Source organism: Orcinus orca, chromosome 2, assembly GCF_937001465.1.
Source record: "Orcinus orca chromosome 2, mOrcOrc1.1, whole genome shotgun sequence".
NCBI classification, from domain to species: domain Eukaryota; kingdom Metazoa; phylum Chordata; class Mammalia; order Artiodactyla; family Delphinidae; genus Orcinus; species Orcinus orca.
In genome coordinates, this window is record NC_064560.1 from 58,506,026 (window position 1) to 58,518,995 (window position 12,970).

Consider the following 12,970-nt stretch of genomic DNA (forward strand, 5'->3'; position numbering starts at 1 on the left):
AACTGTATATTTAACTTTTAGAAGAACTGCCAAGCTGTTTCCAAAGCATCTGCATCATTTTTTATTTCTACCAGCAATGTATGAGGGTTCTATTTTTTCCAAATCCTCCATATATTAGTGGATGTTCAGTGGGTGTGATGACAGCCATCCTAGTTGGTGTAAAGTGGTATCTCATTGTGGTTTTGATTTGCATGTCCTTGACGGCTAATGATGTTGAAGCTGTTTTCATGTGTCTCTTGGCTTCTTGTGTATCTTCTTTGGGAAGATATCTAATCAGATCCTTTGTCCATTTTAAAAATTGGATCATTTGTCTTTCTATAATTGAATTGTAAAAGTTCTTTCTATATTCTTTTTTAAAAAATATTTTATTTATTTATTTGGTTACATTTTATTTATTTGGTTGCGCCAGCTCCTTAGTTGTGGCATGTGAACTCTTAGTTGCGGCATGCATGTGGGAACTAGTTCCCTGACCAGGGATCGAACCCATGTCCCCTGAATTGGGAGCATGGAGTCTTAACCACTGAGCCACCAGGGAAGTCCCTCTTTCTGTATTCTTGATACAAGTCCCTTATCAGATACATGAGTTGAAAATATTTTCTTCAATTCTGTGGGTTCTCTTTTCACTGTCTTTATGATGTCCTTTAGAACACAAAAGGTTTTAATTTTGAAGAAGTCCATTTATCTGTATTTTCTTTTGTCACTCGTGCTTTTGATGTCATATCTACCAAGTCTTTCTCTAACCCAAGTTCATGAATATTTAGTCCTATATTTTTTTTCTAAGAGTTTTATAGTTGTAGCTCTTATTTGTAGGTCTATGATTTATTTTGAATTAATTTTTGTATGGTGTGAGGAAGGGGTCCAACTTCATTCTTTGACATGTGGATATCCAGTTGTCCCAGACCATTTGTTCAAAATATTCTTAAAAATACTTTTCTTAGATGCCATAGGCCATTGTAATTAGCCTAATCTAAAAGGTATACTATGAACTAGAACATAGCCAGCAAGAATGGATGTGTTGGGGCATTTTGAGAAGGTAGAATTACAAGGACTTTGTGGCTGTGGTCATGTAGGGACCACGGGAGGAGAAGCAGGACTTTTGGAGGACTCCTAGGTTTCTGGTTTCCACCCTTCCTCTCCATATCAGGAGGTATGTGGCCTCAGCATCCCACGTGACCATGTGACCATCCCAGAACCCATCTGCTGGGGCCAGTTATTTAACCTTCTGACTTAAAGGTCAAGTCTGCTGCTGCATGATCAACCCAACCACAGGAAACAAGCCTTGATCAGGAGGGCAGTTGGATTCCATTTTATGGCTCCCTTAGCAGCTATAGCATCTCAGTTCAAAGAGAAAATGGAAAGGCTTGTATGTAAGAGGAATGCAGTCACCAAGCTCCAGAAGGATCGAGCTCTGTCAGCCATGTTAAGGGTCTGGATACAAAATGAACGCTTCTAAGAGAGTAATAGAGCCTTGGAACCTTTGGGGAACAGTTTAGACTCCAGAATAATGTTGCTTGTAGAAAGCAATGCCCCAGAATTCTGCGTCTTCATTCCAGGTTTATTCCTTGGTTACATGCGGATCATGGGTTTTTTCCATTGCTTGGGGTTGGCTGTTAAGTCCTAGCAGTTACGGGACTGGTCCTTACTTTGGGAGGGCTCTCCGGACAGTCTACCTCATTCCCCACTCAGGCACCAGTGGGACCAATACATGTAGAGACCGCCACCCAGGTAATGATGGGGCACACCACCCACAGAACTGCTGCTCTGGGTTGCAGTCTCTGAGGAGAACAAGGGGAGATGTGTCTGGAAATGACTTTGCCAGCCTCTGACCTCAGGGACCAATCCTTGGCCTCAAGAGCAGCCCCACCTTGGGAGCAAGAATAGAAGAGTTCTGTTCTGTGGGCTGGTGGGGGAGCTGTTCTGTGCAAATGTTCGTAGGGGCTCCTACAGAGACTCCTTTGTTGAGAAACCACTCCACCCAGGACATCCTTGCCAGACGGAGAGGGGCCAGGGAACCAAGGGAGGATGTTATGTCCTTGTGAATGATCTTCTGACATGTGATCATTTCAGAGAGGACAGTAACCCTTTTGCTCTTTAAACATAATCATCAGTTACATTCAAAAGTATAGAGCCGAAAGTGGTTATAGAAGTTGTTTCGTCCACCCCTTCCCCTTACAAAAGAGGATACCAAGACCAAACAATCAACTGACCAGTCCAGGGTCATAAGAGGCTTAATGCTGCTGGCCTCATGACCCTTTATCTGCTCATCCCACTGTGCATATCTCGTGGAGAAACATTATGCTCAGGGTTTTATGATTAAAAAGAATGAATAGGGCTTCCCTGGTGGCGCAGTGGTTGAGAGTCCGCCTGCCGATGCGGGGGACACAGGTTCATGCCCCGGTCCAGGAGGATCCCACATGCCGCGGAGTGGCTGGGCCCGTGAGCCATGGCCACTGAGCCTGCACATCTGGAGCCTGTGCTCTGCAATGGGAGAGGCCACAGCAGTGAGAGGCCTGCGTACCACACACAAAAAAGAATGAATAATACCTTGAGATGATCTCAGAGTCTGGAAGAGCACTGGATCCTTGTTGATGTCCAGGAAATAGAAGGTCCATAGAACTTGTGCATTGCCTCTATTTTTGGAGCTTTTAGGGGCCATATACTTTTTTACATATATGTCTGATAGAAAATTGCTACTTAGATCTCATCTTCTGTTTATGGTAGTACATTTCCGTTCTTCCCTGTAGTAGCTGTCCAGTGAACAGATTCATACCACAGCCGTGTCAAAGTGAAGCACCTCCACTTTTCACAACTCTCCAAGAGCTTGACGGTAGCCTGCTTAGATGCAACTCATTGAAACCATCAGCCAGTTCAGAGACTGGCTACATGGCAGAGGTTACACGTCTCATGTCTGAGACAGCTTTGGCTGGAGGACATAGAGTTGTGAAGTAGAAGGACTCGTCCATAAACTTTGTGCAGGCAGCAGAGGATCTATGGTCGGCATGTTCACAGTGAGATTACTGTTCCTGGAGCCATGGCCAGAAAAGGCTGAGCCGCAGAAATGTAGAGAACAGGGTGGCCGAGTGGTTGATCCGGCTGGTTCAATTTCTTTTGGATAAGGTCTAAAGTCTTTTTTTTTTTTTTTTTTTGCGGTACGCGGGCCTCTCACTGTTGCGGCCTCTCCCGTTGCGGAGCACAGGCTCCGGATGCGCAGGCTCAGCAGCCATGGCTCACGGGCCCAGCCGCTCCGCGGCATGTGGGATCTTCCCGGACCGGGGCACGAACCCGCGTCCCCTGCATCGGCAGGCAGACTCTCAACAACTGCGCCACCAGGGGAGCCCAGGGAAGCCCTCTAAAGTCTTTTAAGATTCCCTGTTCTGAATGTGGCGTTAACCATTTCCAGGTAATCTGGACCAAAAAAAAAAAAAAAAAGACTCCATTTCTAGGATTCTTCTGCCATCAATTGGCTTTATATGTCAAGCAATTTCTAAATCATCTTCTGGACAGGGAGCTTTATAAAGAGGATTAAAAGAAAGAAATTTAACAATAAATATACTTTGTCGTAAGTCTTCTAATGTGACAATTGAAATAAATGTAAAATTAATCACTTGTTTCTGGTCTGAAGTAATACATGCTCATTATAGAACATATGAAAAATACAGAAAGTTGTAAAAGAGAAAATAAGTAGCTCTAATCCCATCACCCAAACACAATCCTGCTAATTCGTGAGAGCAGGACCTTGTCTTTCTCGAGTACCACCATATCCTCATCCTCGGAATAGTGCCTCATACATAGTAAATGCTTAGTAAAATATGGTGAATGAAAGAGTGTTACTATTTTGGTGTATTTATTTACAGTCCTTTTTCTAGGCCTGTTTTACATGATTGTAGTCAGACTCTATTCAGATCATAGTATCTTTTTTTTCTAACTTACCATGAGAATACAAGTATATCTATCTCCCAAAAGCTCTTTACAAACATTATTTTAAAAGATACTTAGTATTCTATGTTTTGTGTTTACCTCATTTACTTATTTATTTTCATCTTACTAGATATTTGGGGGGAATACATTTCAATTGTACTTTGCAAATAAGGCTTCACTTCAAACAAGTAGACATACTGGCTGTTTTATCAGTGAATCCAAAAGAGATACTGAAATAACATGTTATTATTTACTTTCATAGTCTCACTGGAGAACATGAAGAGGTGGGAATAATGCCAGAGGGCAGTCTTGATATTAGAATTAGGACATGACCTCGAGAAACTATTGGAGCTAAGAAATATCTTTTGACTACCATGTCGTATGAAACAGCTAATTCAAAGAACCAGCCATTTTGCTAAGTCCTAGAAATATGGAGTCTCAAGAATTCAACTGAACTAAACCACCTTCCATATAATCCCTGTGCTCTCCTTTAAAACATTTCCTGGGCTCCCCTGGTTAGAGAAGATAATTTTGTTCAGGTTAATATAGCGCCATCTGCTGGTGAAAAGGAAAATGAATGTCTAGGAAGATGAGTTCTCTGATTTTAACATTGATGTGTACAAGAAATAAAAGGGAATTGATATGTGGTTTCTTGCAGGATCCCCTTGTGTCAGAACTGGATACAGTTTTAAAAAGAAAAAAAGGCTGTGAGTGGACTTCTGGCTCCAGACGGTTACAGAGTACACTTTATTAACTCCCCCACCTCTTAGAAATTTCTATCAGAAAACAAACAAACAAACAAAAACCTACCAATAGGGAGAAAAGCATGTCAGAACAGGAAGCCACGGAAAGGGGCCAACCACATTCTGGAACCCATGAGAACTTTCTGCATGACATAGTGCAGGTGAGACTGGATTGAGGGAAGGGCTTGTTAGCCTGCCGTTGACCACACGGGAGGGAAAGGCCTGGGGAATGAGTGGGACAGGGGCCAGCAGACCCCTCAACACCAGTACCTACCAGCTCACAATACCGGGGGCTGGAGGGGAGGATGGGTTACTTGGTGCTTAGTGAGAAGCAGCGGTAGATCCTCCCTCCTTCCACTCTGGGAAATGTACCAGGTGCTGGAAGCCGGCAGGCACTTGGCACACGAAATTAACCGGCACTGCCAAGGCTGGCTTTGAACAAGACGGACCTGTCAGAAAAGGGTGGCAGGTACCCCTAGCAAACCTCTACGCTAAAACACTAAATCGCGGGTAGCATTTGAGCCAATTAGAGTTTCTAGATAGGATAACCAATACCCCTAAACTCTATACTCAGCAAATCATTCAAGTGTGACGACCACAGGAAGACATTCTCAGACATGCAAATATTCAGAGAGCTTTCCATCTGCACAACTTTCCTGAGAACACACACACACATACACACACTCTCTCTTTCTCTCCTAAGGATTACGGTCGTGAGGAATAAAACCAACGTAACTCAAGAATTAAGTCAAGATCATTGTTAATAAAGTTATGCAATAAAAAAAGATACAAAAAGTAGTTCTGGGAAGAGAAGTAAAATAATCAATACCATTATCCTGTTAACCTCTAGCCTTCTGTCCGTCTGTCCTCTGTTTCTAAAATACCAGGGCGAGGAGAGGGAAGTGCGTGAAAGTTGTTTCAGATTCTCATCTTACCTGAGGAAGGGTCATATGTTTTCTATTTCATCACTGACCCTGATAGAGAGATGAGTTCAAGTATGTGATTTAATACATACTGCTTATAGACTCAGTACAATGAGTTCCCAAATTATTAGTATAAAAAAGAAGCAGGGAAAATTGGATCAATATGGCAAGGTAGAAAACGAATAACAGAATGATAACCAAATTTAACTTAAGAATATTGATTTTTCAAGTCCTAAATGAAATTTTCACGGAGAGAAATCAGCAGTATAAGAAAATTGTAATACACTCAAGAATGCATGGATGGTTCAATATTAAGAAATCTCTTTATATAATATTCTTTGAATGACGGTTTCTAAGTGCCTATTATGTGCCAGAACGATGGAATTTACTTGATCATCTTCTCTAACACATTCCTCCCAGCCTCCCATTCACGTCAGTCTCTAGTTCTTTTCTTGGTAGCACTTATTATTCTCTGTCATTATCTTTCACCTTTATCTGTTTGCTTGTTTGCTCTCGGCCTTCCGTCACGAAAATGCCTTTTCTCAGTGCCCTTCTCTGTCTTGCTCACAGCTAAATCCCTAATGCCTAACAAAGAACCTGACATGTAACAGCTGACATAATCATTCAACATTTATTGCATTAGTTCAACATTTATGCAATCTCTATTCATTCTTTATTATAATTTGTATTCTTTGTCACATAAAGATATTATATTTTCATATTCTTTATTAACTGAATTAATATACCTATGAGTTAATGGATGACAGTAATTCTAAATCCCTGCTCTCATAGAGCCTGTAATTTAGGGAGGAGACAATCTGACAAGTACTTCCATGGTCAGTGTCGAAATCTCAGTTTCTCTGTTCTCACTAAGTTGCTGAATAAAAGATGGAAATTGTTTTGCAGGAAGCTTCTACACCTTCCTCTCGAGAAAAGTCTGGAAAACTGGATGCACAAAGTAGTAACTTCCTGTTTCCCAAAGCCTGTCACCAAAGGACACGCAGCAACTCAACCAGTAAGTGTGTCATTGAACCATCTTTAGGAGCAGGGCTTAGATGTTGATGAATATCGAGAACATGAGTGATGTTGGAGATTTGGAGGAGGGTGGGTCTCTGCTTGTCTAGATGGACTAGCCCAAGATGGTGGTCTGCTTGCCCCTCTGAGAGCACCCTTCACTGCGTGTGCGTGTCCTGGCCAGCTAGAGCACCTCTGCCCTTGCTGACAGAGCTCTCTGTGGTTTAGTCAACTTCTCTTCTAGATGGACTTCAAGTGCCAAGTTGCGAAGACGTGACACAGAAGATAAAAGACGAGGGCTTTACACCTGCTCTGTCTTCTAAGATGCTCCTTGGTCTTAGGAAGGCCACTGTCTCTCTCAGGGCCTCTGTCACCTCATCTGGTATAGGATGGGAGCTGGGGCTGGAAGATGTCATGATTCTCGGTTGTCGCAAAGAGAACGGTGCTAATGCAAAGTCAGGAAAATGTGAAGAATGCAGAAAAGCACAAAGAAATTAAAACAATGCCAAATCCTAATTAGAGGCAATCTATGTTAACATTGTCAATTATTTCCCTCCTATGCCTATATATGCCTATAGAAAACGCACACACACACACACACACACACACACACACCCTTGACCTCACGTCATTGGGAATTCTTTGGTAAACACTATTTTTAGTGGATATATAGTGTTTCATTATGTACATAATCTGGTTAGCTTGCTCCCTATTATTAGATAGGTAAGTTATTCTCAGCTTTTTGCTAACATAATCAACATTGCTGAGGTTGTCCATGAAATTTTGTTCGAGTTTACAGTGATTTTCTCAGGTGAAATATACAAGGCAGTGGACTGATGTGTGGTTAGGAGCTCACACTTGGCAGCCAAGGCACTTGGATTTAGATCCTGCTTCCAGAAATAATTATCTCTGTGACCTTGGGCACATCCCTTAAACGCTCTAAGCCTCGTGTGATTCTGTTGTAGGATGGACCATCATTATAGTAATCATTTCCTATTTTTGGACTACTAGTTGCCCTTTTTCATCACTTTTTTTCCTTTAACATAATATCCTAGAAATGGAGTTTCAAAAGGTAAATATACCTTAGATTTTTACCTGGGCTTCCAAATTTCCAGAGCTAATACTCTAATACATGTATACAAATACCAATTTCTTCAATCATAGCCCACACTGGATGATAATTTTAAAAATATTTGCCGTGCAGGTTTCTATTTCCCTCTTCCCCTTACCCATTGTCCGCTTTTTTGGTGGGGTGAGGGGGGGGCTTGTTTTGCACCCAGGAGCAGCTTCACAATTTGTGGGGATCATTGTAAAATGAAAATGTGGGACTCCTGTTCAAATATTATGAAGAATTTCAAAATGGCGACAGCAACAAATATTATGAAGAATTTCAAAATGGCGACAGCAACAAATATTATGAAGAATTTCAAAATGGCGACAGCAGAGCATTAAACCAAGCTGAATACCTTCTAAGTCTGGGGCTCTGTGTGAATTCACAGGTCGCATGCCCGTGAAGCAGCCCTGCTTGCAGCCCAGCCACTGACTCTTTCAGATGGCGTCATCTGGGTGCCCTGGCCCTCTGGTTTCTCGTTGAGTGCAGTCGATCAACGGGAGACTGGAGGGTGGGAGGGAGAACCGCTGGGGCGTTTCTCTGCTCCCTCTGCCTTGGTGGCTCTGACAGTGCCCTGGTCCCAGCACTCCCTGGCCTGGTGATGCTGTTTCCTCTCTGTGCCCCTTCAGGTCTGGGATGGTAACAGCTTCCAGCTCTTGGCAATTCCTAGGTACCTCAAGAGGCCTTGTTATTTTCTTAAGCCCCATCTACGCTTTGTCAATGGCCCCTTTATTCACTTTCTCCAAGTCCTACCTGAGTGTGCCTTTTGCTTTTGTCAAACCCTGACCGATTCATGTGCCTATGAAATCAGTGGAAAGAACACCTCTCTACACAGGTGCAGTTCAACGTTCCTTCATTTGTTTATTTCCCTTCTTTTGAGTGTGCCTGTTTTTCTATGGGGAGGATCATTATTTTATCACTAATTTATGAAAAGTCTCTTGATAAAATTAATATTGGGCTGCTGTATTTGCTGAACATACTTTCCTCAGTTGGTTATTTTTCTTTTAACGTAATTTTTTAGCATTAAGATGTTCTCATCTTTATCTAATCAAATTCATCAAATTTTCCTGTCTAACGTTAAAAGTGTCTTCCACATCCAGAGAACTATTAAATACTTGGCTGTGTTTTCTTCTAGTTTTTTCTCATGTATACTTATTTAATTATTACACTCTGACACCTTTAAGTTGCTTCCAGCTTATCGACATTTACAAAATAATTATAGATACATGCTGTACACATTTCTTTTATCATATTTGGTTACATATTTAGGAGAGAATCATTGAGGTTCTATAATATGAAGATTATTAAGTATACAACCACATCGATTAACTTATTTCTACGTAGTGTTGTTTTTTCTAGTTTTTTAAATGATTTGCCTTTTTTTTTTCCAACTTACTCTATCTGTAATTTATTTTTGGTGTTTGCTATGAAGCAAGAATCTAGATAGATTTTTTTTCTAAGTGGCTGATTGCAGCATTACTCATTGGTAATTTCTGCCCATCCTTTTATTTTACACTTTTTGTTTATTTTGTTTATCTCTTGCAAATGATATGCACTTAGATCTCAAAAGCAAATCTGGCAATCTTTTTAAAGAGAGAAGCTTAAGCCATTGACATTAGTATTATGATTAATATTTGCTTTTACTCATGTTCTTTTTCATATTTATTTACTTATTTATTTGGTTGCACTGGGTCTTAAGTGGCAGCATGTGAACTCTTAGTTGCGGCACGCATGTGGGATCTAGTTCCCTGACCAGGGATCGAACCTGGGCTCCCTGCATTGGGAGCATGGAGTCCTATCCACTGCGCCATCAGGGAAGTCCCTCATGTTCTTTTTATACTTTCTGTTTTTATGATTACTTGTCATTTGTTTTCTGCCTCAAAGAAATTAAAATATTTTAATTTTATTAAATATTTAATAAATATTTAATGTGTGTGTGTGTTTGTGTGTGTGTGTGTGTGTGTGTGTGTGCGTGTGTTTAGTTTTTGCAGTGATTTGTAAGGTTTATTTAATTTTTCTCACCACTTCCAGTTTCCTTTAAGTTTAATCAATTAGGTTTAATTAATTAATAATACTTGAGACTATATTTTCCAAATTGTCCCCCTAATGGAAGATGGTGTTATTTACCTCTAGTCCCATTCCCATTTATTTTTCCATTTCATAATTCAATGTAAACTTAAATTAGAAACTCACGTTATTATTATATAATCTTCAAAATATATAGTCAAAATTTATTTTGGTTTTTGCATTAGATTTTATAACCACATTTTCAGTGAACTCACTCAGTGCTACATGTTAAATGATTTCAACTTCCCCCACTCCAGGTGATAATTTTGATGTATTTCCTTGCTGTTGGAGCACATCCAGTAATTTTTTGAAAGAGTAGGTGAGGGCTCAGACCAGTTAGTTCTTTCGAGAGACTGCTCGTCCTGACTCTGGGCCTATGTCCTTGCTGATTGGAACTCATAGTGGGAGCAGGAACCACAGAAAGCCCGAGTTTTTTTTTTTTTTTTTTGTCTGGATCAGTGAGGGTAGAAGCGGAGTTAGCCTGGCCTGTTCCCCCTGTGCTTGTCCATGGCTCTAGATGCTTCTGTCCTGTGGACCGATCCCAGTTGGCCACGTGTTTGCTTGTCCTTATTCCCTCTGAACCCAAACGGTACACCGCTGCCCTTCTTCAGTGCAGTCACCTTGCACTGCTGTGGGCAGAGAGAATGGGAGACTCGTTTTGGTTTCCTCACGATGAAGTAAGGAGCTCAACTCCCTCAAGTTTCCTCAAAAGCTGGACGCATCGCCTGGGGAGCCTGATAAACACACAGAACCCCCGCCCCCACCCCCACCTCCGCCCCAGACCCCATCCATGCAGACATGGATTCAACAGGTCTGGGTGGGGCGTTGAAATTTGCCCCACTTATGATACACACCCAGGTAAACATGATGCACAGACAGATTTAGGACCATCTGTAGCCCCTCCTCCCAACCCCGCTCCAGGATTCCTGGTCCCCTCTTTCTGGGGCGTGGTTTTCTGAACCTCCTGGCTTCCTCTCTCTCCTGGCCCCTCTGGGGTCAGAGGGTCTCTGTGAGTCAGGGAGAACTGGCTCCTTGTGTGGAGACGGCTGCTGGGAGCAGCTGTCCTGGCAGGGAAACATTGCCCCAGCCACTTGGAGTGCCAGTGGACCAGGACATCTCCTTTCTCCCCCAGGCCTTTGTCCCTTCTTCCTCTTCCCTTAGGGATCTCACATCTCCAGGAATGCCCATTCTGTCCCGTGTTCTCAGCCCACCCCGGGCAGTGGCTTCCTTTCTTCAGCCTAAGTCTTTACCATCCTAAGAATGAAAGCAAACCAAAAGCTCTGCTCCAACGTCCCTTCTTCGCTCTGAACCACCACCCATCTCGTGTCTTTCTCTTGGGAGATTTCCCACCAAAGCCTTGTCCACTCACTTGAGTGGAGGGACACTGGGAAAATCGGCCCCTCTCTGCGTGCTTGCTGCCCAGTGCCGTGGCCACTGTTCACATCTCGAGCACTTGGAGTGTGGCTCATCCAAATGCTCAGAGTGTGAAAGATGCGCCCACCTCAAAGACTAAGCACAAAACCAAAAAAAGGATGCAAAATACTTCATTAATAACTTTATGTATTATATGTTAAAATGACAGGGTTTAGGTCTATGGGACTAAATACAATACACGATTAATGTTAACCTCACTTTTTCTTTTGACTTGTTTTTAATGTGGCTACTAGAAAATTTCAGATTACATATGTGACTTGTATTATATTTCAATTGAGAAGCACTGATCTAGACAGTGAGGGGCCATAGCAGAGAATCTCTGCAGATTTTTCCAGCTGGAAGAGGTAGAGTTCCCGGTTGGGTGAAAGGAAGTCTGGGGTTCCCCCAAAAGAAAAAGAAGATGATGGCTTTGCATTTTCTTAGATCCCCAAAGAATCAAGAGTTGACCCTGCCTGCCTGTGTTAGGGGTGTCTATGTGCCTGTGTGTGAATGTGCGTGTGCATGTGTGTAAGAAGCAGTCAGGTGCTGTCGGGACGTTGGATGTTGCCATGGCAGATCCCACAGGCTCCTGCCCAGTCTGTCCTCTGGCTCTACATGTCTGGGGGCATTCCTCCTCTCCCTCCTCTCCCTCCTCTCCCTCCTCTCCCTCCTGGGTCGAGACTGAAAACCCCCTGGCAGCAGGCACTGGAGTTGACAGAGCATGGCGGTTTCCTGAGAGCTCAGCATGCTGCTTGACATGTAGGAGATGTCTTGCCAACTGTCTCGAGTTGAGCTGAGGGGAGATGGAAGTGACAGTCCCACCTGCACCCTGCGGTGCAGACAGCATGAATGGAGCTAATGCTGCCTACGTCTTCATTGGCCCCCACTCTGCATCCTGCACCCAGCACTGGGTGCTCCATGGTTCAAGTTCACTCTGGCCGCTGGCCCATGAGGGCTGGCCGTTGGCCGGGGCTGACGTTGTTCTCCCTTGAGCTTTGCTTTCTGACAGCACAAATGATCTCTTCCATTTTTTTCCTCTCCTGGGTTAGGTGTTAATCCCTACTGCACAGGAGAGATTGATTTTCCAATGACCAAGAAATCGGCGGCTTCCACAGACAGGCAGCCTTATTCCCTCTGTAGCAACAGGAAGTCTCTCTCTCAACAACTGGACTGTGCAGCGGGAAAGGCTGTGGTAAGAACGAAGGCAGGGGACCCTGGAGAGCAGGGAGAGAGGGGAGGGGTCCAGACTCAGCGGCGGCTGAAGAGACCTTCCTAGTGGTTTGACGTCCACAGAATTACAGAGGGGAGGGGGTGGCTTCGTGAGTGTGGGCACCTCCAGGCAAAGAACCACATTAGGAATGGTCACCTATGAGTGCCAGGCACTTGTGACCGTGGCTGCTTTGATGCTATGAGGAGCTAATGTGCAGAGAACATTCCACTCATGCAGACCCTGAACGGGCACTTTATGTGGGTCCCTTTATTTCATCTGCACAGCGACCCTAGGAGGTGGGCGAGGGAAGTGAGGACAAGTTAAGGGAGGCATGTGAATTCACATTGCTAATAAGAGTCTGCGCTGGGACTCGAAGTCAGAGCTTCAGGGTTCCAAAACCTGTGCTTTTAGCCCCTGTGATATAGTGACTTGCTTTACACATTTTGCCTCTACAGTAAGTCCCCTACACACGAACGAGTTCTGTTCCGAGAGCGCGTTCGTAAATCCGATCTGTTCGTAAGTCCAAGAGTTAGCCTAGGTCCCCAACTAACACAGTCGGCTCTCTTGTACT

General features: G+C 43.3%; 1 protein-coding gene across 4 annotated transcripts in view; it reads left to right on the forward strand.

Annotated features, from left to right (window-relative positions):
- Positions 1-12,970, forward strand: part of IL16 (interleukin 16) — a 116,630-nt gene that overhangs the window by 63,557 nt on the left and 40,103 nt on the right. For 3 of the 4 annotated variants that reach the window (XM_033402963.2, XM_049705733.1, XM_012536221.3), the window contains exons 3-4: positions 6,491-6,599; positions 12,239-12,381. In XM_033402963.2, the coding sequence (XP_033258854.1) occupies positions 6,491-6,599; positions 12,239-12,381 (252 nt within the window). Of the gene's footprint in view, positions 1-4,576; positions 4,823-6,490; positions 6,600-12,238; positions 12,382-12,970 lie in introns of all 4 variants that reach the window. The other variant, XM_049705734.1, reaches the window with a different exon arrangement.